Source organism: Amblyraja radiata, chromosome 2 (genome assembly GCF_010909765.2).
Source record: "Amblyraja radiata isolate CabotCenter1 chromosome 2, sAmbRad1.1.pri, whole genome shotgun sequence".
In the NCBI taxonomy this organism is placed as follows: Eukaryota; Metazoa; Chordata; class Chondrichthyes; order Rajiformes; family Rajidae; genus Amblyraja; species Amblyraja radiata.
The window spans coordinates 17337160-17360697 of record NC_045957.1 but is presented as its reverse complement, the minus strand read 5'-3'; the positions used below and the strand labels follow the sequence as shown (position 1 = coordinate 17360697).

Genomic DNA, 23538 nt, shown 5'->3' with positions numbered 1-23538 from the left:
CGCCCTCCAGTCCAGCGGATGAAGCTGTTGTTGCGGGAGCTCCGTTAAAACAGGTTACCAACCTGTGACCTGTGAGCTCCCAACGCTCTCGTCCACCGGGCCCGCGGCCGAGCCTCCGAAGTTGGGTCGCCGCCGCCGGAACGCCGCCACAGCCCCGAAGTCGGGTTGCTGCCGCCACAACGCCACCACAGCCCCGAAGACGGGCCGCCGGAACGCCACAACAGCCCCGAAGTCGGCCAGCTTCGCGATGGTAAGTAAGTCCTGGCTCTGCCACCGGAGCCTCGAGGTCGGTCCACGTTGGAGGCAGCCAGCCATTAGGCCTCAGCGCAGACGGAGACAGAAACGGGGGATACGACAAGAAAAGGTTGCGTCCCCCCCCAAAGGAAGAGACCAAAAACAAGCTTCTCCCCCCCCCCCCCACACATACACAACCCAACAAACCAAAATAAACTGAAACAAGACAAAAAGAAAACAAAAAAAAGAAAAGACAAAACGGACTGCAGGCGAGCCGCAGCTGCAAGGCAGCGCCGCCACTTCCGGATTGCAGAGACCTTCACCACAAAAAAAACATTTGTGGGAAGCAATTTATTTCTGCTCCGGGTATTTCCTTCTATTGGCCTCCCACAGTTCCTCTTGCCACCTCCATACGTCTTTTCTCCACTTCCCCACAAAATGTTCGCAATTTTTCTTTCTTCATCCTACTCAGCCAGCCCAAAACTGCAGGGTTACATTCACTTAAAGGAACATTAAAAAAAAAAGAAAGCCACAGAGAGAGATCAAGAAACACAGCAACCAAGTGAGAAGAATTTCAACATGTACTGCAAGACTGAGGTCACACTGACAAAACTTACAGATGTGGATTTTTGCATCATGACTAGGAAATGAAACGGCTTATGTCTCAGACTTGAAGAAGCTACTGAAATTAAACCGTTTAAAGTGGCAGGGGTGTGGGGAGGGGCGGATGATGAAGCTGTACTGACGAGTATTTTATTAAATGTTAAATCTATGCAATCTGGACTGATCAAAAACATACCAACAAAGTAGGCTCAGAAAACATACATTTCATAGAGCAGGACAGCTGGAAAATATTAGCATTACGTAAACATGAAAAAACAAGTGGCCTAAAGTATTCAGACACCTAACAAGCTCTGGATTCAGTTGAGAAGTAAAAAACAAAGATCAAGTTAATGTAAATTTCTAATGCGTAGTATCTTAGAAATCATGGCTTAGAAAATATTCATGCAAAATCATAATCTTACAGTTAGATACAAGAAAGTGCATCTTACCTTCGTGGACCACAATTTGACTGTCCAATCAAATGAAGAGGTGACAAACAGATGAGAGAAATCAATCTGTCCCACAGCCATGTGGCAGTTAATACCCGTCACTGGACCCTGATGCCCCTCGAACATTTCACCAATACCAGCCTTACTGGAAAACAGGTTTTATGAAAAATACAACTCATTAACAGGGCAACAAAAAAGATGCATTAGTGGCCCAGCAGATATAAATAATCTGTTCATTAACTTAGTTTTTACATCTGGTACAATAGCTGTAAAATCACAATTCACAGCCGAGATGCTTCAGTTACAATATACATTATCCAAAGAGAAAAAAAAATTTGCGTGGCCATTAGCAAAGGATACAAGAGGATTCTCCAACAGGCCATAATGTTTATTCCAATATGTAACTCAGTTATATCCATTTGAAGTGAAAATATAGTTGAGTTCTTATATAAATCGCTAGAATTAAAATTATAAACATAAATGCAAAATTGTTATATGCAGAGCCAAAATTTCCTTCACAAAAACAATGTTTCAATTAAACTCCGGGAGGAATTCCTAGTCAAAAATAATAATAATGGCTTTTCATGCAAATACTAAAAAGATTTTGTTAAAAGGATGATTTTGTCAATTGCTTGCAACAAACCAAAGAGTAAAAATCACATTGCCAGTTACCGATAGCAGAGAAAAGGGTCCATCAGAAACCAAAGTGGTCATCAATGTATGCACAGGAGATGGGCAAGATCCTCAATTAATATTTCTTCTCTATTTTTACCGTGGAAAAAGACATGAAGACTTGGAAACTTGGGAAAGTTATTGGAGATATCTTGAGGACAGTTGGTATTACAGTCGAGCATGTGGTGGACATCTTATGACGTAAGAAGGTTGATAAATGTCCTTTTGATCAGACATATCGAAGGACACTGTGGGAAGCCAGAGAAGAAATTGCAGGAATCCTGGCTGAGAGATACAAATCATCGTAAGACACAGGTGAGGTGCCGGAAGACTGGTGGGAGGCTCATGTTGTGCATTTTTAAAGAGCTGCTAAGAAATACCTGGAAACTATGAAAATGTGGAAGGTGCAACCGAGGATGATAAATATTTGAAACATTTTAGTTTAGTTTAGAGATACAGCCTGAAAACAGGCCCACCGAGTCCGCGCCGACCAGCGATCCTCGTACACTAGCACTATTCTGCACAAAAGGGACAATTTACAATTTTTGTCAATGCCAAATTAACCTACAAACCTGTACATCATTGGAGTATGGGAGGAAACAGTAGCACCCGAGGAAAAACCATGCGGTCACAGGGAGAATGTACAAACTCCCTACAGACAGCACCAGTTGTCAGGGTCGAACGTGGGTCTCTGGCGCTGTAAGACAGCAACTCCAACGTTGCGCCACTGTACCTCTTTAAACAGGTCCTTCGGCCCACGATGTCCTTGCCTACCAGCAATCACCCATACACTAGTTCCATTCTACACACTGGGGACAATTTACAGAAGCCAAGTAACCTACAAACATGCGCATCTTTGGAATGTGGGAGGAAACCAGAGCACCGGGAGAAAGCCCACGCAGTCACAGGGGGAAACTCCGTACAGCCAGCACTCGTAGTCAGGATCGAACCCGGGTCTCTGGCACTGTATGGCAGCAACTCTACCGCTGCGCCACTGTGTCGCCCCCTAAACTTCCAAATAGTTTGATCAGGCTAACTACAGTGCAATATCAGGCTAACTATAGTCCACAAGAGGCGCTGCACGATTGGCAGCCCCACCAACAGTCGGTCTGTTTATTCGTCTTTAAAAAATTTTTTAGGATGTTTTAAAAGTTTGTGTAAATGTTCTCCGGTTTGTTTTATGTGGGGGGAGGGGAAACATTTTTTCAATTTCTTACCTTGCCGGAGATTAGATTTTTTTCTGGATCGTACCTCCGGTCGCTCTGCGGCCTACCATCGATTGAGCTGGTGGCCTCCTCAGACTGACTTTGAGCCCCACCACGGGGCGTGGACTTAACATCGGAGTCAAACCCTTGCCTGGGATCCCTCCGACCGTGGCCTGCGGATTTTACCAGCGCGAGATCAGTCTTGGGAGAGGCCAGTTGGGAGCTCCAACGACGTAGAGGTTCGACTAGCCCCGACCCTGAAGGTCCAATCGCCCGCGCGGGGGAGCTGACATCCCCCCCGATGCAAGAGCTGATTGCCCTGATGCTGAGGGCCCAAACGTCGCCGGCTACAGGAGTCAAGGTCATCCCGTCAACGGAGGGCTCGAGGCCCCCGACCGCGGGAGAACAAAGAAGGGAAGAGATTGAACATTTTTTCACCTTCCATCACAGTGAGGAATGTGGAGGAGTCACTGTGGCGGATGTTAATGTTAAAATGTATTTAGTGGGTTTTGAATTCCTCGTATGTTGCAAAACATACTTGGCTAATAAAGTATTATTGTGATTGATTGTGATTGTGATATTCGATTGCCAAATGGTCCAGTATTTAGCACAGTCATTTGTCCAGAATGTAGGCTGGATAATAGACAAATGACATTTCATGTTGGGATCCATCTTCAAACTGATGGGAATAGTGGGCAAAAAGCTGGAAAAGAGCACTGGGGCAGGACACAGCCTGATAAGTGATAGATGGATACAGGTGGGGTTGGGGGTTGATTGGCAGATGGATGGAGTAAGTGCCAAAGGTTAGAGATGAAAGGGAGATTAAAGGCTGTGAGATGAGGAAAGACGGTGGAATGGCGGAGATGATGAGAGAACTGTGGGGTTGTGGTTGCAGGAAAGAGAGGAGGATATTATTTTAAAGTGGAAAACTGAGCTGAGTTGGAAGCTGCCAAAGCGTAGACTAGGCAACCATTTCATCGCACACTGGTGCATTGTGGACAGCACAGTGGCACAGCAGCAGAGCTGCTGCCTTAGAGTGGCAGTGACCCGGGTTCGATCCTGACTACGAGTTTGTAAGTTCTCCGTGACCACGTGGGTTTTCTCCCATTGCTCCAGTTCACTCCCACATTCCAAAGACATGCAGGTTTGTAGGTTAATTGGCTTCTGTAAAAATTGTCCCTCGTGTGTAGGAAAGAACTAGCGTGTAGGTAATCGCTGGTCGGCGTGGACTCGGTGGGCCAAAGGACCTTCTACCATATTGTATCTCTAAACTAAATCAGCACTTTGCCTTTCAAGGCCTGCTGGAACTCCCAATTGCTAACCTTTCAACTCCCCTTCCCACACCAACCTTTCTGTTCTCAGCGTAGTCCATTGCCCGGGTGAGGCCACATGCAAACTAGAGGAACAGCAGCTCATATTTCACTTGGATAACTTACAACCTAATGGTATGAACACTGGATGCTCCTATTTCAGCCACTGCCCCCCCCCCCCCCCCCCCCCCCACACACACACTTCCTGCTTTCTCTTTTCCTTGACTCCCCACATCTTTAACCCCCCCCCCCCACTTACTCAAATTAGTCTGATGAAGTGTCCCAACCGGAACCATCGCTCTACAGCTGCTGCCCGACAAGCTGAGTTGTTCAGTGCTTTTTTTTTGCTTGGGTCAGAGTACTCCGTGAACTTCCCACCCCACCTCAAAACACCGTATATCATGGCAAATTTATATTACTATGTAACATGCAATAAAAAGTGAAGTACTAGTGCGTTGGGTAGGAGTAACATCCAATAGTCCGGAAATCCTGCCAGAAGAGCACTAGGGTGTTAGATTATTGAATTTTACTCTTTTTACCTAAAAATAATGTTATTCTTTCGCCAGTCTGATCTTAACAACAAATGCAATGCATCTTTAGACTAGTAAAAATTTCCATAGTGCTTCACAGAAGTGTGATCACACAAAGCACGGCAAGTATGTATCCTGGTACCATAATGCTTCACAGAAGTGTGATCACACAAAGTATTGCAAGTATGTATCCTGGTAATTGTCTGCAGTTTTCCGCCCATTACCAGGACACACGCATTCTTACACTTCATGAGCTCGAACTCCATTCATGTTTTGCTTATCGAGAGGATGGGCAGAGAAACCAATTCCAGATTTCTGTCTCTTATCACTCTGGAACCCATTAAATTAAACTACGCCAGCACTATTATCTTCTCCTTATAACAGCTTGCAGCTATAATTCTTATTGATGGCCCCTATGGAGGATATTATCTAAATGTACATTGCATTCAATAGACAAGGACTTGCAGGTTCAGGAGAACAGCTTGAAACAGAATACTGACTAACTGGTAAGTGATGGATTCAAGAAAATATCACAGACCAAGCTTGCCTGCCTGCCACAGACCCTGGCTGCATCATGCACCGAGAACTCAGTAACAAAAAGCTGATGCTTTACTAGCTTTTGAAATATGCCTTGATAAATGCCAGTTAATCTGATATAGTAATTAAAATTCTATTATAATAGTTACACATATTAGAATATCAGTGCAAAAGGTTTTGTCTTCCTTCAAGGTTTTGGCTTCCTCTTCAGATTTTAATAAGTTACTTTATTTATAATTGAGATTGTAATATTGAATCGCTGAAATTTGTGGCAGTTAATACCAGTCACTGGACCCTGGTATCCCTCAAACATTTCACCAATACCAACCTTAGTGGAAAATGGGTTTTAGGCAAAATAACCACTGTCACTTAATTTATCGAATGTACCGACCGGTAAGTTCCAAACTAAATCTCTTAAGTATTAAATTATTAAGATAATTTAAAAAAATGATACAAGCTATTATTGGGGATATTCTGCAGACCACCACAATAACACTAAAACTCATCAGTGTTGCTAGTTTCCTATAGTCTGCACCACCAATCTTCAAATGACATCAATTTTAATCAGTTTTTCTCCACCCTCAGGCAAACTTGCGGTTTTTGGATAGGGTGGGGAATGTAAATGTTGTGTTGACAAGATACCAGTTGCTGGGTAACAGGCTTTGCTATCAGTTTTCCCCACTTGAGCTACTGTGCAATGTTTGTGGAGGCGGGAGAGCAAGGGGGTGGGAACGAGGGGGCGGTGGGAGGAGAGCCTTGGAGTTGAGAGAATGACTTCACTGCTGAGCTGAATTTAGTTTCATCTTATCCCTCCCTGATCACTGAAAATATGTAGGAAAATACATTTTCTTAGGCCCCCCTTGGTCATGGCTGACCATGGGTGTCTCCAGGGTTGGAGGACGCCATTGCGTGACTTTGTTTAACGTGGGGAGACTGGTGCACAGACAGCCACCACACGGTCCTTCACAGATCTGGGTCGGGATCCAGTGGCATGGACTCCAAGCCGACTGGAGACCCTTTTCTGCTGCAGCTTTCACGCGCCTTCCCAGCCGTTGTGACGCTCCACTAAGGTCAGCCATCATCCTCCGCTTGTTCCGCCGTCGAGGTCTTGGTTGGATCGCTCTTTGTCAGAGTCCTCCCCCTCGACCTTACCGCCATAGCTGGCCCTACCAGGAGCATAGCTCCAGATGACATCGCTCTCAGGATCTCAGGACCACAAGCTTCTCCACCACGACAAGGTGACAATCCAGAGACAAAACACATGTTAAAGCATACGAGAAGATTAGCAATATGCTTTTCCTGCTTGCATTTTGCAACACATGATGATTTTCCACAGAACAATGTCAACATTAAACACCCATTATATCAACCTGCGTCATATTCTTTCAAATTAAACATATAACTCAATTCTTCATTTGATCTCTTCCCCGGTAATTGCCCCAAGATACCCAATCTACAGGTGTTAGGGGTTATGGGGAGAAGGCAGGAGAATGGGGTTGAGGGAAAGATAGATCAGCCATAATTGACGGGCCAAATGGCCTAATACTGCTCCTACAACTTGTGAACATATGAATCAAATCATACTATTCTCTAAACAGAAACAGATAAATCAGTAAATGATAGCTATTGTTTTCAACCCGTTACTCCAAAATTAAAATCCATGCCTCATGTCGTGTAAATTAAGATATCGAATGTTCATAAAAATGTTACAATTGATCTACATTGAAAAATTGATGGAACTGGTGTTCTTTAATAAATGTTATACTAGAAAGGCAATGTGGTAACTTTAGTCACAAGGTATTCTTTGAGTATGGATTTTTTTTTCAAACACACATTCACTCAAAGCCAATGTTTTTCTCTATGATCATTTTAGTCTCTCACAGAGATGTCACAAATAAAGGCAAGGGAAAAATAAAATCACATCATGTGGCTCAATGAGCTTTACTGCAGTTTATTTTCATTTAAAATCGTCTTCCAATTTAATTATTTACAATATGGCTGTTATTAACGTATTATTAGGTAATCATCTTTGTTGCTCTGCTATGGGCAGTAATTCACTCGCATGTTTACAGCTCAGTTGTAAGATGATCACAACCATGGAATTGGTATTGTATCGTGCAGCTTATTAAATAGCTGCAAGACACCCTTTTGTCACCTTTTCACCTCCAGCCTGTGCCATTTACTCTGTCCTTTTGCCAATCCTCCTCGCCTGTATCAGCCCATCACTTGCCAGGCTTCATTCTGCCTCCATCTCTCTTTTCCAGCTTTGTCAACCCTTCCCTCCCCTCCCCTCCCCCGCAACTACAATAGGTCTGAAGACGACCCAAAACACTGCCTGTCCATTCCCTCCACAAATGATACGTGACCCACTGAGTTCCTCCAGCCCTTATATTTTTCTCAAGAGAGCAGCATCTGTAGTTTCTTGTGTCTACAATTTATCAGCGAATATTGATGAATTTGAGTTTCCTGCAACAATGAACTCGTCTTGTTCAGCCCGTTTGATTACATCCTATTGCTGGAAGAATTCTTCTCATTTTCACCTCAACGATGTTTAATTTTTGTGCCCCTTTCACTCAGACACGTTGGCCACCCAATAGGTGCATACTTTCAGTTACAAAATATCACCCATCACTGGGTAATCACCATTCAATTCCAGGTTCAACCTATTCACCGCTCTGTAGTTGGGCTTCCAGGATCCACTCTACATAATTTCCAAGTTTCAAACACCCATAGCCCCCTTTATATTTGGCAGCTCAGGATTTTTTAATGCATCGATTTTAAAATACTCGTCCTCCAACAAATAGCTACTGGCCTCATTCTTCATGTGCCATTAGTCAGTACAATCTTCTAGCCCTACAACACTGCTCACTTCCCACTGGTCAGCTCTGCTTGCAAACTTCTCCACACTCTGCTATCAAAAGCAATCTCCACGATCAGATTGGCTCCAAAGCCAGCACCCATCACCCAACATTGCAACAATCCTTTAAGACAGCATTTATTTCATATTTCAAACTGCAATTCTTGCTCAATTCTAGTTTCTCCTTAAATGTTTGTGCTTTTTGATATAAACATGTACATTATATGTAAAGCTGAGCTAACCTGTATTTACTTTGTTAATACCAAGAATTCTGCTACATCAGCACTTTATTTGGTGACAAATATGATTTGCAAGCACATCGGTAGATAAAATAATGTTTTATATATAAAGGTTTATAAAGATTATAAAGTGTTACCTGCCATGGCGACATGCAGTATAAACCATACCCTCCTCGCTGCCTACAACAAAATTATTGACATCTCCTGTTGGAAAAGCCATGCTAGTGACAGCTACGGGCTTTGACTTGTTGTATACCAACTCCATATTTTCCTAGGTTAAAAAAGAAAAAGAAAATCAGCACAGAGCTTTAGCTATTTTTCTCATCAGAATGGATCTTCCCATGTGGGTTCCATTGCTTGTATTCATCAACCCAATTCCCCCAAACTTACCTACTCTGAACCTGCAGCCAAGCATAAAGAACGGCAGAAGAGTCTGCAACATAAAACAATATCTTGCGGAAGGACCTTAATAACCTTGCCCATGAAATGCCTCTGGAAGCCTTTGAAAGCCACCATTACTTCGACTTCCTGAGGAAATTTGGCATGTCTCCAATGATTCTTATAAATTTCTACAGATGCACCATAGAAAGCATATAGTTGCATCACTGCTTGGTTTGAGAATAGCTCCACCCCAAAACCACAAAAATTGCGCTGGGCTTCATACTACCTCAGAAAAGCAGCCAACATAATCCAAGACTTCCCCACCCTGGTCATTCCTCCTTCTCCCTGCCCCCAACCGGCAGAAGATACAGAGGTTTGAAAGCAAGCACCACCAGACTCAGGAACAGCTTTTTTCCCCTCTTGTGAGGTTCCTGGACAGTCCTTTTGTAAGCTAGAGTACTGTCTGATTCACCTCTTCCCCATTCAAGACATTTGACTTTGTCTATGGAACTTGTGCTACAATGCTGGGAACTACATTCTGCACTCTGTATCTGCCCCTTTATGCCACCTATTGTACTCGAGGTTGGCTTGATTGTATTTATATATGGGATATCAGATCTGTTTGGGAAGCATGCCCAGTATGTTTGGAAAGCTTTTCACTGTATCTCTGTGCATGTGAAAATAACCCAATGAACCCAAACCCAAAGCCAATAATGTTTGGCCACCTTTAGTTTTTAGTATTAGAGATACATCGTGTAAACAGCCCCTTCAGCCCACTGGGTCTGGGCCGACCAATGATCACCTGTATACTAGTTCTATCCTACACACTATTTACAGAAGCCAATTAACCTATAACGTGCACGTCTTTGTAATGTGGGAGAAAAACGGAGAAAACTCATGTGGTCACAGGAAGAAAGTACAAACTCTGTAGTCTACACCCGTACAGACACACTAAGGTCACACACGGGGTATTTGGTGCTGTACGGCAGCAACTCTACCGCTGCGCCTCTGTGCCACCTCTTGCACAAGTCACACAATGCTTCTAAATGTTCCTGAAGTTCAGAAACATTTACAAACAAATAAAATCACCTTTTTATTATAAGTAAACAATTTAAAATAAAATGTAAAACCCGCAGTTTCTAATGTTTGAGGATCCTACTCCATCACTGGACTCCGAGAGGAGTTGCACAATGCAACAACATCAGAAGAACCACCACCCACTGCATGGCCACCAAGATCACTATGTTCGTGCTTGTACAAGAGTCATGAAAGATTCTGGCAGCTCCATATAAAACTACTAGCAAAACACAGCAAAAATCCAACTATTACAGATTCCTGACATGAAAAATTCCTAACATACTACATTAACATGCAAAACATCCCAGAAAGTTGCAAAATAATAAAACAATAATGTATATGGATTTTCCTCAGCAGATGGCCCTTGATCTTTAAATATTAAGCAAAGATATAATTATCAAAATTATATCCCTTGCCTCATCCAAGGTAAAGCCCCTATCAGTTCACCAAAATAGATCTGCTAAATTTGCACTGACTGGGCTTGAAACTCTTATTATAATTTGGCTATTCACAAACCAGACTGACAAACCAGCGACAGTTACATAGAACCATAGAAAATAGGTGCAGGAGGAGGTCATTCAGCCCTTGAGCCAGCACTGCCATTCATTGTGATCATGGCTGGTCGTCCCCAATCAATAACCCGTGCCTGCCTTCTCCCCATATCCCTTGATTCCACTAGCCCCTAGAGCTCTATCTAACTCTCTCTTAAATCCATCCAGTGATTTGGCCTCCACTGCCCTCTGTGGCAGTGGAGGCCAGTTGTTTTTACAGACTTGCACTTAATATTCACACATGTAAATATGAACTATTACATTCAAAATACTGCTGTTCAGGAGTGTAAAATATTGTATTTCACTCAATCCCACCTGCCATTGACTAACAACAATTGGTTTTGCTGTAATTATTAAAAACTATATGTTCAGAAATAATTTACAAGAAAGAGGAAAGAGCTTAAGGTGACTAGGTTGTCGCCACACGGTCGCCTGTATGGTCGTGAGTAGTCTCCTCAGTCGCCCAAAGAATCGTAGCGTTTTTCTGGTCGCCGCTGGATTTTGAATTGTTCAAAACCTTTTGGCGACAGTTGGCTTGATGCCAATGAGCGTAGCTTGACTTCTCCTGACGTAGGTGTTGTCGTAGGATGTCGCCAGGATGATGTAGGTTGTCGCCAGGATGACGTAGGTTGTCGCCGGTGCTGATAGTTTTTTTTTGTTGTTAAAGTATGATTCTATTTCAAATTTTATGTCGACGGGGTGGGGGGACAAGTCGCCGTTTTATCAGCGACCTGCTACAACTATGAAAGTCGCCTAAAAATAGCCTAAGTGGGACAGGCCCATTAGGATCATGTGCAGGAAGAGATTAGTTTAACATGGCATCATGTTCAGCATGGATATTGTGGACAAAAGGGTCTGTTCTCATGCTGTAATGTTCTATATTTGTTCACCTCAGAGAGGCAGATATTAAACTAAAGGGATTGTGTTTCATTCATCATAAACCAGCTCTTAGCGAGAAGAAAGTTATTAAAAAGGTAGGTTAAAATGCCCACGCTCACTTCTCATTTTTACAGCAGAATCATGATGATCATGTTGGTGTAGTGCAAGAATGTGCAAGTATTAACAACATTTTCATCAACATAATTTAATTCCCAAATTATGTAACTTTGTTTGATTTATCGGTTTGCTGCATATTGTTCACCAATCAGTACATGGGTTCGCAACTATTAAAGCATGAAATTTAAATCCTCCATAAATGTCAATCTAGTCTTCCTTTTGTAAGCATTGGGTTTTAAAATATTCCATGCCCATCTGTTGCACATTTTAGATCCTTCTCAATTGCCTGCACACATGCTAAACTAGGACTTAAAAAACATCAGAGCGCACAACTGCTTGATATGTTTTCCACCAAGGGATTTACAAATCATTCTCCCATGGGCTATTACACGAGGGGAGGGGTGGCAGCGTTGGAGCTCAGGAACACCAGTTTTAAATAATCAAACTACATTTGAATGGCTGCCTAATCTCTCCACAATACTTCAGAATTTTCAACATTCTTTAGTTTAATTTCCATCTCTCGTCACTCGCTCCGTTAACCTTGCTCTGAAAACCCCTTTCTGCTATCCAGTTTATATTCTCATTAAACCACTGAGCATTCACTAACTTAATGGCTCTCATACCAAGTTTGAAAACGTTCCTCTCCTTGGACACAGTTCAAAACTACAATTGTATCCTTTTTTTTAAAGAAAATAAAATATTTGACTCGCCTGCCCTTGCTAGGTAATGAAAGATTGGTGAATATTCCCACCATCCCATTCCTTGGGTGGGGTGGGAGATTGCAACCTTCACGTGGTCCACCCTGTTTCGACTAATGCAATCAACCCGACGTGCACAAACAAATAGATGTAGTGTTTTGATGTCTACAACTTTAGGCTGTGCACACCATATGCAAGAAGACGATTCCTTGGGTAACTTAATTCAAATATGTCCTTTCTAAATTACTGTCTAAATGTTACATTATCATTCACACATAAAAGGCTTTACATTACTGCATTGAGAAGGCAATCCAAAAAAGACTTCACATTTAGTACAACATTCTATGACACTAAATCATTCCAATATCCTGTTTCTTGGTCTCCGTTGCCCTGTGATTCAGACCATCTTCACCCAGACCATGCTATTAGTCTTCCATTGCAACTATATTTATCTTTGATTCGGCTGATTTTTGTTTAACTATGATTGCATGTAATACACTTAGAACATTTTACTCTATCAAATCTGATGCATATATACACAAGCTGTTGTTAAATTACAATTGAGTTACAATAGAACTGTTCAGGTATATGAAGTGGCATATCTGAATTGATATTACTGTTATTCTGCAATATACAAGTAGTCATTGAAACACATACAGTGCTTTCCATGTTTGGGACAAAGGCCCTTTATTTAATTTTTGCTTTTGTACTCCACAATTTGAGATTTGTAATAGAAACAAAATCACATGTGGTTAAAGTGCACATTTTTCAGATTTTAATAAAGGCAATTTTTAGACATTTTGTTTTCACCATGCAGAAATTACAGCAGTGTTTATACATAGTCCTCTCATTTCAGGGCACCATAATGTTTGGGGCATAGCAATGTCATGTAAATTAAAGTAGTCATGTTTAGTATTTTGTTGCATATCCTTTGCATGCAATGACTGCTTGAAGTCTGTGATTCATGAATATCACCAGTTGCTGGGTGCCTTCTCTGGTGATGCTCTGCCAGGCCTGTATTGCAGCCATCTTTAGCTTATGCTTGTTTAGGGGGCTAGTCCCCTTCAGTTTTCTCTTCAGCATATAAAAGGTATGCTCAATTGGGTTCAGATCGGGTGATTTGACTTGGCCACTCAAGAATTGACCATTTTTTAAGCTTTGAAAAGGCATGTTCAATTGGGTTATGCTACTACCATCAGCAGTTGTATCATCAATGAAGATAAGTGAGCCAGTATCTTCAGCACCTATACATGCCCAGGCCATAACACCCCCACCACCGTGTTTCACAGATGAGGTGGTATGCATTTGGATCTTGGGCAGTTCCTTCTGTCCACCATACTATGCTCTTGCCATTACTCTGATATAAGTTAATCTTCGTCTCATTTGTCCACAAGACCTTTTTCCAGAACTGTGGCTGCACTTTTAAGTACTTCTTGGCAAACTGTAACCTGGCCATCCTATTTTTGCGGCTAACCAGTGGTTTGCATCTTGCAGTGTAGCCTCTGTTCATTAAATCTTCTGCGGACAGTGGTCATTGACAAATCCACACCTGACCTGACTCCTGAAGAGTGTTTCTGATCTATCGGACAGGTGTTTGGGGATTCTTCTTTATTATGGAGAGAATGCCTCTGTCATCAGCTGTGGAGGTCTTCCTTGGCCTTCCAACCCCTTTGCGATTAGTAAGCTCACCAGTGCTCTCTTTCTTCTTAATGATGTTCCAAACAGTTGATTTTGGTAAGCCTAAGGTTTGGCTGATGTCTCTAACAGTTTTATTTTTGTTTCACACTCATAATGGCTTATTTGACTTTCATTGGCACAACTTTGGTCCTCATGTTGATAAACAGCAATAAAAGTTTCCAAGGGTAATGGAAAGACTGGAGGAAAGACTCACCCCTGTCCTATTCAATCTCCAACCTCTGCAATAAAGCCCAATTTTTCATTTCTGTATTATCAAGGCTATTAGCCTTGATATTTTTGCTTTTTAATTTTATGTTTAGTTCCTCAAATTTTCTCAACATTAATTCCTTACCAATTTCTAACCATATTGCTGTCTTCTGTATGGACCATGACAATTAAACCCAGGCCCACTTTCAATCTACGATTTCCCTCAGCATCAAATGTATGTAACTCTGGGATTGGGTAGGAAGCCCATGAACATGGCTGCAGAGGACACCACCTATTTTTCTGTCCATACAGTTCCCTACCACCTTTCCTGAATGAAGTCACCTGTACTAACATGTAATTGCTGCATTTGGCTGCTCATCATCCCTTCAGTCTTTCTTCATGTCTGTTTAGACAGCAAGCGCCTGTCAGGAATAAGGAACAGTCAAATATGGATTCTCCTGCATCCTGGATCCCGATACATAGCATCTTTCCCATCATAACCTCCACTGCCAAATCCAGGTCATTACCTAATTAAATTCTGACTGCCTCCTGGCTTAAACTGTCCAGGTAACCACAGCTCAACAGCTCCAACCCAAAGTCCCTCAAGATACAGACATGCACTAAGATGAGTCATCCAATTAATCCTCCCACATGTTGTTGCTGCAACACCACCTTCCCAGTATTAACCAAGGTATTTATTTGCTCCTCAAACTAACTAACATAGTTAGGTTACCTATTAAAAGTTGTTGTATCTTATCTTTCAGCTTGCTTAAAAATTGTCAGTATATTATGCTCCTGAGCCTCTGTCCTGCTGGCATGGTGTGTTCTCTGACCTCTCATGCCAGCAGTGCTTTCCTTAAAATTTGGTTATGCGAGCACGGTGTGATCTCTGAACTCTGTAGCCTGTAGACAATGACTGAATCTAATTACACAGTGCAGAGTGCTGGAATTATTATAGAGCAGACTGGAACAAATTACACATTCTAAAATGTTGCGTGAACATTGTCCTCCTACTTCATGTCAGCGAGATAAAATGTTCGCACTTCATAATTCAGTCGTATAAATCTTTACTATTTGTCAAAACAAATAGATAACAAAACAAGTGCTTTGAGATGTTTGACTGGAGTCAAGTAGTGCAAAGAATAATTTATCTGGTGAAGTAGCAGTATGATGTTATCTGCCTAAAGCCAATTTTTTCTCCAAATACAAATAACAAATTTGTCTCTGATAGGTTTACAATTCAGCTCAATAATGTAACCTCCATTGTCATAAATGGATGAATTTCCATGTATCTTCAGTTGTTAAAGAGTATTGTTTTGGCCAACTTGATACATTTGGGCACAAAGCATCCCTAACTCCAGCAGCATGGTCTGAAGAGCTGAGAGGAGTCCATGTAACGCTGAAGCAGCCCATCTCCAAAGCACCACAGAAATGTTTGCCAGGCAGCAATGCCCCACTCCAAGCCAGAGCCATTAAAAACAATCAAAATTAAAATACAAGGCAATATTACTAAAATCTATTAAAAACCTAATAATGTAAATATTTAAAGGCTTTGAACTATGGCAAAATTAAGCTAGAGTAACTTGTCTTGCCCTTTACCTCCTTGCCCACAGCCCAACCACTCCCAAAAGAATGAATGAGGTCCAAGATCCTGCATGGAAACTTAGCAAGTCAGAAATCTGCCACCGCAGTTCAGTCCAGTGTTTGCACAGAAGTCTCAGACTTCAGTTTGAAAAGCAAAATGCTGGCAGCTCAGTTCAGAACTGCCAGCAAACAGCCAGAAAATGAGGCCCTTAATCTATCACATCCATAATGGTTGCCCAAAGTTCTCCTGGCAGGCATTGGGCTCACCATAACTTCTACCATCCTTTGGTAGATTTGTCAACAATAAGCAGAGCTTGCATCTGCTTTCACAAGCCCCTTTATCACCCGTTTTCTGACGACCTTTAAAAATCTCAGCCTTCAGTAATGTAGATGATAATAATACTCAGCCACGCATTGGTTATGGCAACTGATGCACAGTGGGAGTGTTGCAGCAAACAATACAACTTGCAGCTGGATGCTTGAAATATCAAAACCTGTTGGAACTCTTCCAGTTTCTATGCTGCTCCACATTTTGCAATGCATTACAGATTCGAAAGCTCTTGCATGTACTATATCGCTTCATAATCTCCCTGGATGTGGACATCTGTGGGACGAGAGCAGTTGGCAGTCATAATGATGTGCCAAGGGCTTGGGATGTGCTGAGCTCTTATCTATTTTTATGGAGGTCAGCCCATTAAACCTCAGCCTTAAACAAGACTTCCCAGGTTTTCTTGGCAGCAGAATGTATAGATCATCTGCATCCATCAATGCCACGTGTACCCTGGGCAGTCCTTAGTGGGGACCCAAAATATACATGGTCTGCTTGCAGGCACAGGTTGAGAAATCCCTTCTTGTACACCAGCCAGGCCACATCAAATGATAAAGATCAATCATCAGCCAGATTTATAGCTTGGCCTAGGATGCTAGTAGCTGTGGCTCAGTTAACCAAACTTGCATCCATGTCAGAAGGTTGCGGGTTCTGAAAAACTAGGCACAACAATTTATGGTGACATTTCAACATAGACTGTGAGAACGCTGTTCTGTCAAAGTCCAGCAACAACATTGTCAGCAAAGCAAACCCTACATAGAATCCAAAATGGCAAATCTATTAACTTTGATTGCAGGCATTAAGTTCTATCTTCAATAAGATATCTGCAGTCAGCAAGTTTTGGTCATGTAATTTGGAATTTCGATTTATAAAACGAAACTAGATGCCTAGTTTTCCAGCATCAGCAGGTTATGGATTTTCCAATCTAAAGTTTACTTTTGTATAAAATTATATAGCATTGTGATAAGGCTGTACACCCTGAGTGTGGGTGTTTATTTCAAACATATTTACACAATGTTGACATAAATCTGACTTTCACTTGCCTAACCATATCACATTTGAACATTTTAGATCACAAAACAAAGTGCTGGAGGAAGTCAGCAGTTTAGGCAGCATTTGTGGAGGACATGGAGAGATGTCTATTCAGGTCAGGAGCCTTCTTCAGACTGATGCTGCCTGATCCACTGAGTCCCTCCAGCACTTTGGTTTTTTTGCTCAAGATTCCAATCTGTAGTTTCTTGCGTTTCCTGTAAACACTTTAGATCATGATCTATGTCTATAAAACTGTAACTCACATTTAAACACAACAAGCATCGATTCACTGAACAGATGTTACTGCATCCTATAATTGTTTTTTTACATGTGTTCATTGAATGCAAGTGTTTAATGGCGAGGGGAAGAATTACCCTTTTGCAGAAGGTACTACCACTTGATTATTGGGAGTTCAATAATATTTCTGCACTGTGCGTTGTCAATTCAGTATTTTGAATCAAACAGCATGTAAAATAAGTTAATCATGGACTTTAAAGATTCATGCCACAGAAGGCAGTGGAGGCCAATTCACTGGATGTTTTCAAGAATGCGATAGATTTAGCTCTTAGGGGGTAAAGGAATCAAGGGATATGGGGGAAAAGCAGGAATGCGGTATTGATTTTAGACGATCAGCCATGATCATATTGAATGGTGGTGCTGGCTTGAAGGACCGAATGGCCTACTCCTGCACCTATTTTTCTATGTTTCTATTGTATTTTGAAAGCATTTGATGAAATATTGTTATTTGCAAGCCAATGTATTTGCAGACATGAGGAACTTAAACAGTGTGCATTAGTTATCTTTATTGTGCACTCTGGATACCATTCAGTTGAAGTTGAAATAAGTAACCCGTTTCATTATAATAACATTCATAGAGAAATCTTTCCAAGTGCTTGTTTCTATCAGGCAAAATATTGGTCGACATGTGCTTGAGGTATCCTAGTTTAGGTTTCCTCGATTGAGAAATGTGCTCTAATTCATGAGATGATATTTAAAATATGTATAAACCATAACCTTGCATAGGCATATGGATATGCAGCAAAATTAGGAATATAGGTAGATATAAGTGACCTAGGCATCATGTTCAGCACAGACATTGCAGGCCGAAGAGGCTGTTCTTGGGCTGTACTGAAGTATCTTCATAAGGCAATCTTTGGATTTTTTCAAATACAAATTATGTATTCATTTAACATATTACTGTATAAATGAGCAGAACTGATACAATATCATAACACTTGGCTCAAGAATCCTGTTGCATGGTGTTTTTTGTACTGCAAGTGGTGCAAGTTGAAGCAAATATAGGTGTGGATTTTGCAGTCAGTGTTTGCCAGCTGACTTTGATGAGAGTGTTGGTGACAAAGCTCAATTTACTTCTGCACGGATTTACTTTTGCAGTTGCTGTCAGGCATGAGTTCAAGGAGACATTCAGAGCCATGTCATCAAGCAGGTTGAGCAGCAAACACATTGAAGGATCCTCAAGGACAATCCTCACAAAGGAAAGCACTCAATGTATTATTTTACAAATCCCTAAATAAGACTGGAACAGAAGTTTTGGCTAAAACTGATGTAACCAAATTTTCAAATTATTCCATTGAAATAACTCTAAAAGTTATGAGCGGAAATTTTATTTCATACATTAAAATCAGGTTTGGTCTGGCTCAGAGAGTTTGCTAAGCAGTAATTATGACATATTATCAAAACTCATATACGTCATTGAACGAAGCACTACATTTTCACTTCTTCCATGAGTGACTCTGGTTCATAAATGTTCGGGTTATTTGTCAATTCATAGAAACATAGAAAATAGGTGCAGGAGTAGGCCATTCAGCCCTTCGAGCCTACACCGCCATTCAATATGATCATGGCTGATCTTCCAACTCAGTATCCTGTACCTGCCTTCTCTCCATACCCCCTGATCCCTTTAGCCCCAAGGGCCACATCTAACTCCCTCTTAAATATAGCCAATGAACTGGCCTCTACTACCTTCTGTGGCAGAGAGTTCCAGAGATTCACCACTCTCTGTGTGAAAAATGTTTTTCTCATCTCGGTCCTAAAGGATTTCCCCTTTATCCTTAAACTGTGACCTCTTGTCCTGGACTTCCCCAACATCGGGAACAATCTTCCTGCATCTAGCCTATCCACCCCCTTAAGAATTTTGTAAGTTTCTATATGATCCCCCCTCAATCTTCTAAATTCTAGCGAGTACAAGCCGAGTCTATCCAGTCTTTCTTCATATGAAAGTCCTGCCCTCCCAGGAATCAGTCTGGTGAACTTTCTCTGTACTCCCTCTATGACAAGAATGTCTTTCCTCAGATTAGGAGATCAAAACTGTACGCAATAATCTACTTTCCTGTTTTTGCCACCAAAGTGGATAACCTCACATTTATCCACATTATACTGCATCTGCCATGCATTTGCCCACTCACCCAGCCTATCCAAGTCACCTTGCAGCCTTCTAGCATCCTCCTCACAGCTAACACTGCCCCCAGGCTTCGTGTCATCCGCAAACTTGGAGATGTTGCATTAAATTCCCTCGTCCAAAGCTTTTATATATATTGTAAATAGCTGGGGTCCCAGCACTGAGCCTTGCGGTACCCCACTAGTCACTGCCTGCCATTCTGAAAAGGACCCGTTTACTACTACTGTTTGCTTCCTGTTTGCCAGCCAGTTCTCTATCCACATCAATACTGAACCCCCAATACCGTGTGCTTTAAGTTTGTATACTAATCTCTTATGTGGGACCTTGTCGAAAGCCTTCTGAAAGTCCAGATATAACACTGGTTCTCCCTTATTCACTCTACAAGTTACATCCTCGAAAAATTCTATAAGATTCGTCAGACATGACTTACCTTTCGTAAATCCATGCTGACTTTGTCCAATGATTTCACCACTTTCCAAATGTGCTGCTATCCCATCTTTAATAACTGACTAGCAGTTTCCCCACTACCGATGTTAGACTAACTGGTCTGTAATTCCCCATTTTCTCTCCCCCTCCCTTTTTAAAAAGTGGGGTTACATTAGCTACCCTCCAATCCTCAGGAACTACTCCAGAATCTAAAGAGTTTTGAAAAATTATCACTAATGCATCCACTATTTCTGGGGCTACTTCCTTAACTACTCTGGGATGCAGACTATCTGGCCCTGGGGATTTATCGGCCTTTAATCCATTCAATTTACCTAACACCACTTCCCGGTTAACCTGGATTTCGCTCAGTTCCTCCATCTCATTTGACCCGCAGATTATTTATGTCTTCCTTAGTGAAGACGGAACCAAAGTAGTTATTCAATTGGTCTGCGATGTCCTTGTTCCCCATGATCAATTCACCTGTTTCCGACTGCAAGGGACCTACATTTGCAGTCAGTTATTATGTTCCCTGACAGTTTTCTTTCATAATCTATTTTCCCTTTCCTAATTAAGCCCTTCGTCCTCCTCTGTTGGACTCTGAATTTCTCCCAGTCCTCTGGTAGGCTGCTTTATCTGGCTAATTTGTATGCTTCATCTTTTGTTTTGATACTATCCCTGATTTCCCTTGTTATCCACGGATGCACTACCTTCCCTGATTTATTCTTTTGCCAAACTGGGATGAACAATTGTTGTAGTTCATCCATGCAGTCTTTAAATGCCTTCCATTGCATATCCACCGTCAACCCTTTAAGAATCAATTGCCAGTCAATCTTGGCCAATTCACATCTCATACCCTCAAAGCTACATTTCTTTAAGTTCAGAACCCTTGTTTCTGAATTAACAATGTCACTCTCCATCCTAATGAAGAACTCAACCATATTATGGTCACTCTTGCCCAAGGGGCCACGCACAACAAGACTGCTAACTAACCCTTCCTCATTACTCAATACCCAGTCTGGAATAGCCTGCTATTTCCTCTACATGTTGGTTTAGAAAACTATCCCGAATACATTCCAAGAAATCCTCTTCCTCAGCACCCCAGCCAATTTGATTCACCCAATCTATAAGTAGATTGAAGTCACCCATTATAACTGTTTTGCCTTTGTTGAGCGCATTTCTAATTTCCTGTTTGATGCCATCCCCAACTCCACTACTACTGCTAGGTGGCCTGTACACAACACCCACTACCGTTTTCTGCCCCTTAGTGTTTTGCAGCTCTACCCATATCGATTCCACATCCTCCAAGTCCTTCCTTTCCATTGCGTTAATCTCCTCTCTAACCAGCAACGCTACCCCACCTCATTTTCCTTTCTGTCTATCCCTCCTGAATATTGAATATCCCTGGATGTTCAGCTCCCAGCCTTGGTCACCCGTGATCCCAACTATATCATAATCATTAATGGCTATCTGCACATTCAACTCATCCACCTTATTACGAATGCTCCTTGCATTGAGACACAAAGCCTTCAGGGTTGTTTTTACAACGCTCTTACCCCTTATACAATTATGTTGAAAAGTGGCCCATTTTGATTTTTGCCCTGGATTTGTCTGCCTGCCACTTTTACTTTTCACCTTGCTACCTATTGCTTCTACCCTCATTTTACACCCCTCTGGCTCTCTGCTCACACATTTAAGAACCCCACCACCTCTTATTCTCTGTTTATTATTTTTTTCTTCTTTCCCCCCTACATTTTGGGTCTGAGTGCTTCCCTTCTCTGCCTCCTGCCTCACACACTGTCTACTAGCTTTCTCTATTTGAGTCCCTCCCCCCAACCGTTCTAGTTTAAACTCTCCGCAGTAGCCTTTGCAAATTTCTCTGCCAGGATATTGGTCCCTCTCGGGTTCAAGTGCAACCCGTCCTTTTTGTACAGGTCACACCTTCAACATTTGGCATGCTTGTCTTCACTGGTCAGGGTATTGAGAACAGGAGTTGGGACGTCACGAAAAGACATTGGTGCGGGCATATATGGAGTACTGTGTATTGTTCTGGTTGCTTGGGTATTGGAAGAATGTCATTAAACTGGAAAGTGTTCTAAAACGATTTAAGAGGATGAAACTGTGTCTCGAAGGTTTGAGCGATAAGGAGAGACTGGGTCTTTTCTCTGGTGCAGAAGGCTGAGAGGAGACCTTAGAGGTTTATAAAATCATGAGGGGCATAAATAACGTCAATAGCCAGTTTGGTCCCCAGGGTAGGGGAGGCCAAGGGTTTAAGGTGATAGAGGGAAGATTTTAGAGACCTGTGGGGAAATCTTTTTACATAGAACGTTGTGTGTATATGGAACGCACTACTAGAGGAAAGTGTAGAGGTGGGTACAATTCAACATTTAAGACACTCAAACAGATACAGGGATGGACAATAGACAATAGGTGCAGGAGTAGGCCATTCGGCCCTTCGAGCCAGCACCGCCATTCAATGTGATCATGGCTGATTATCCCCAATCAGTACGCCGTTCCTGCCTTCTCCCCATATCCCCTGACTCTGCTATTTTTAAGAGCCCTATCTAGCTCGCTCTTGAAAGCATCCAGAGAACCTCCCTCCACCGCCCACTGAGGCAGAGAATTCCACACTCACCACTCTCTGTGAGAAAAAGTGTTTCCTCGTCTCCGTTCTAAAGGTCTCCGTTTCTAAAGGAAAGGTTTGGCAGGATATGGGCCAGACGCAGATAAATATGACTAGCTCAGTTAGGCAACTTGGTCAACAAGGACAAGTTGGGCCAAAGTGTCCTTTCTGTGCTGTGCAGTTCCGACTCTATTGTTGGTTCAAATATGTCAAGTTAATAATACATAGAAACATAGAAAATAGGTGCAGGAGTAGGCCATTCGGCCCTTCGAGCCTGCACCGTCATTCAATATGATCATGGCTGATCATCCAACTCAGTATCCTGTACCTGCCTTCTCTCCATACCCCCTGATCCCTTTAGCCACAAGGGCCACATCCAACTCCCTCTTAAAAACAGCCAATGAACTGGCCTCAACTACCTTCTGTGGCAGAGAGTTCCAGAGATTCACCACTCTCTGTATGAAAAATGTTTTTCTCATCTCGGTCCTAAAGGATTTCCCCTCTTTCCTCAAACTGTGACCCCTTGTTCTGGACTTCCCCAACATCGGGAACAATCTTCCTGCATCTAGCCTGTCCAACCTCTTAAGAATTTTGTACGTTTCTATAAGATCCCCCCTCAATCTCCTAAATTCTAGCGAGTACAAGCCGAGTCTATCCAGTCTTTCTTCATATGAAAGACCTGACATCCCAGGAATCAGTCTGGTGAACCTTCTCTGTACTCCCTCTATGGCAAGAATGTCTTTCCTCAGATTTGGAGACCAAAACTGTACGCAATACTCCAGGTGTGGTCTCACCAACTGCAGTAGAACCTCCCTGCTCCTATACTCAAATCCTTTTGCTATGAATGCTAACATACCATTGGCTTTCTTCACTGCCTGCTGCACCTGCATGCCTACTTTCAATGAC

The 23538-nt window shown here is 42.2% G+C and overlaps 1 protein-coding gene across 4 annotated transcripts in view; it reads right to left on the bottom strand.

Annotated features, from left to right (window-relative positions):
- The window catches only part of dync1i1 (dynein cytoplasmic 1 intermediate chain 1), a 138517-nt gene that overhangs the window by 27764 nt on the left and 87215 nt on the right, over positions 1 to 23538 (bottom strand). For 3 of the 4 annotated variants that reach the window (XM_033042270.1, XM_033042277.1, XM_033042286.1), the window contains exons 13-14: positions 8774 to 8907; positions 1287 to 1431 (exon numbers count right to left, since the gene is read on the bottom strand). In XM_033042270.1, the coding sequence (XP_032898161.1) occupies positions 1287 to 1431; positions 8774 to 8907 (279 nt within the window). Of the gene's footprint in view, positions 1 to 598; positions 735 to 1286; positions 1432 to 8773; positions 8908 to 23538 lie in introns of those variants that run through there. The other variant, XM_033042296.1, reaches the window with a different exon arrangement.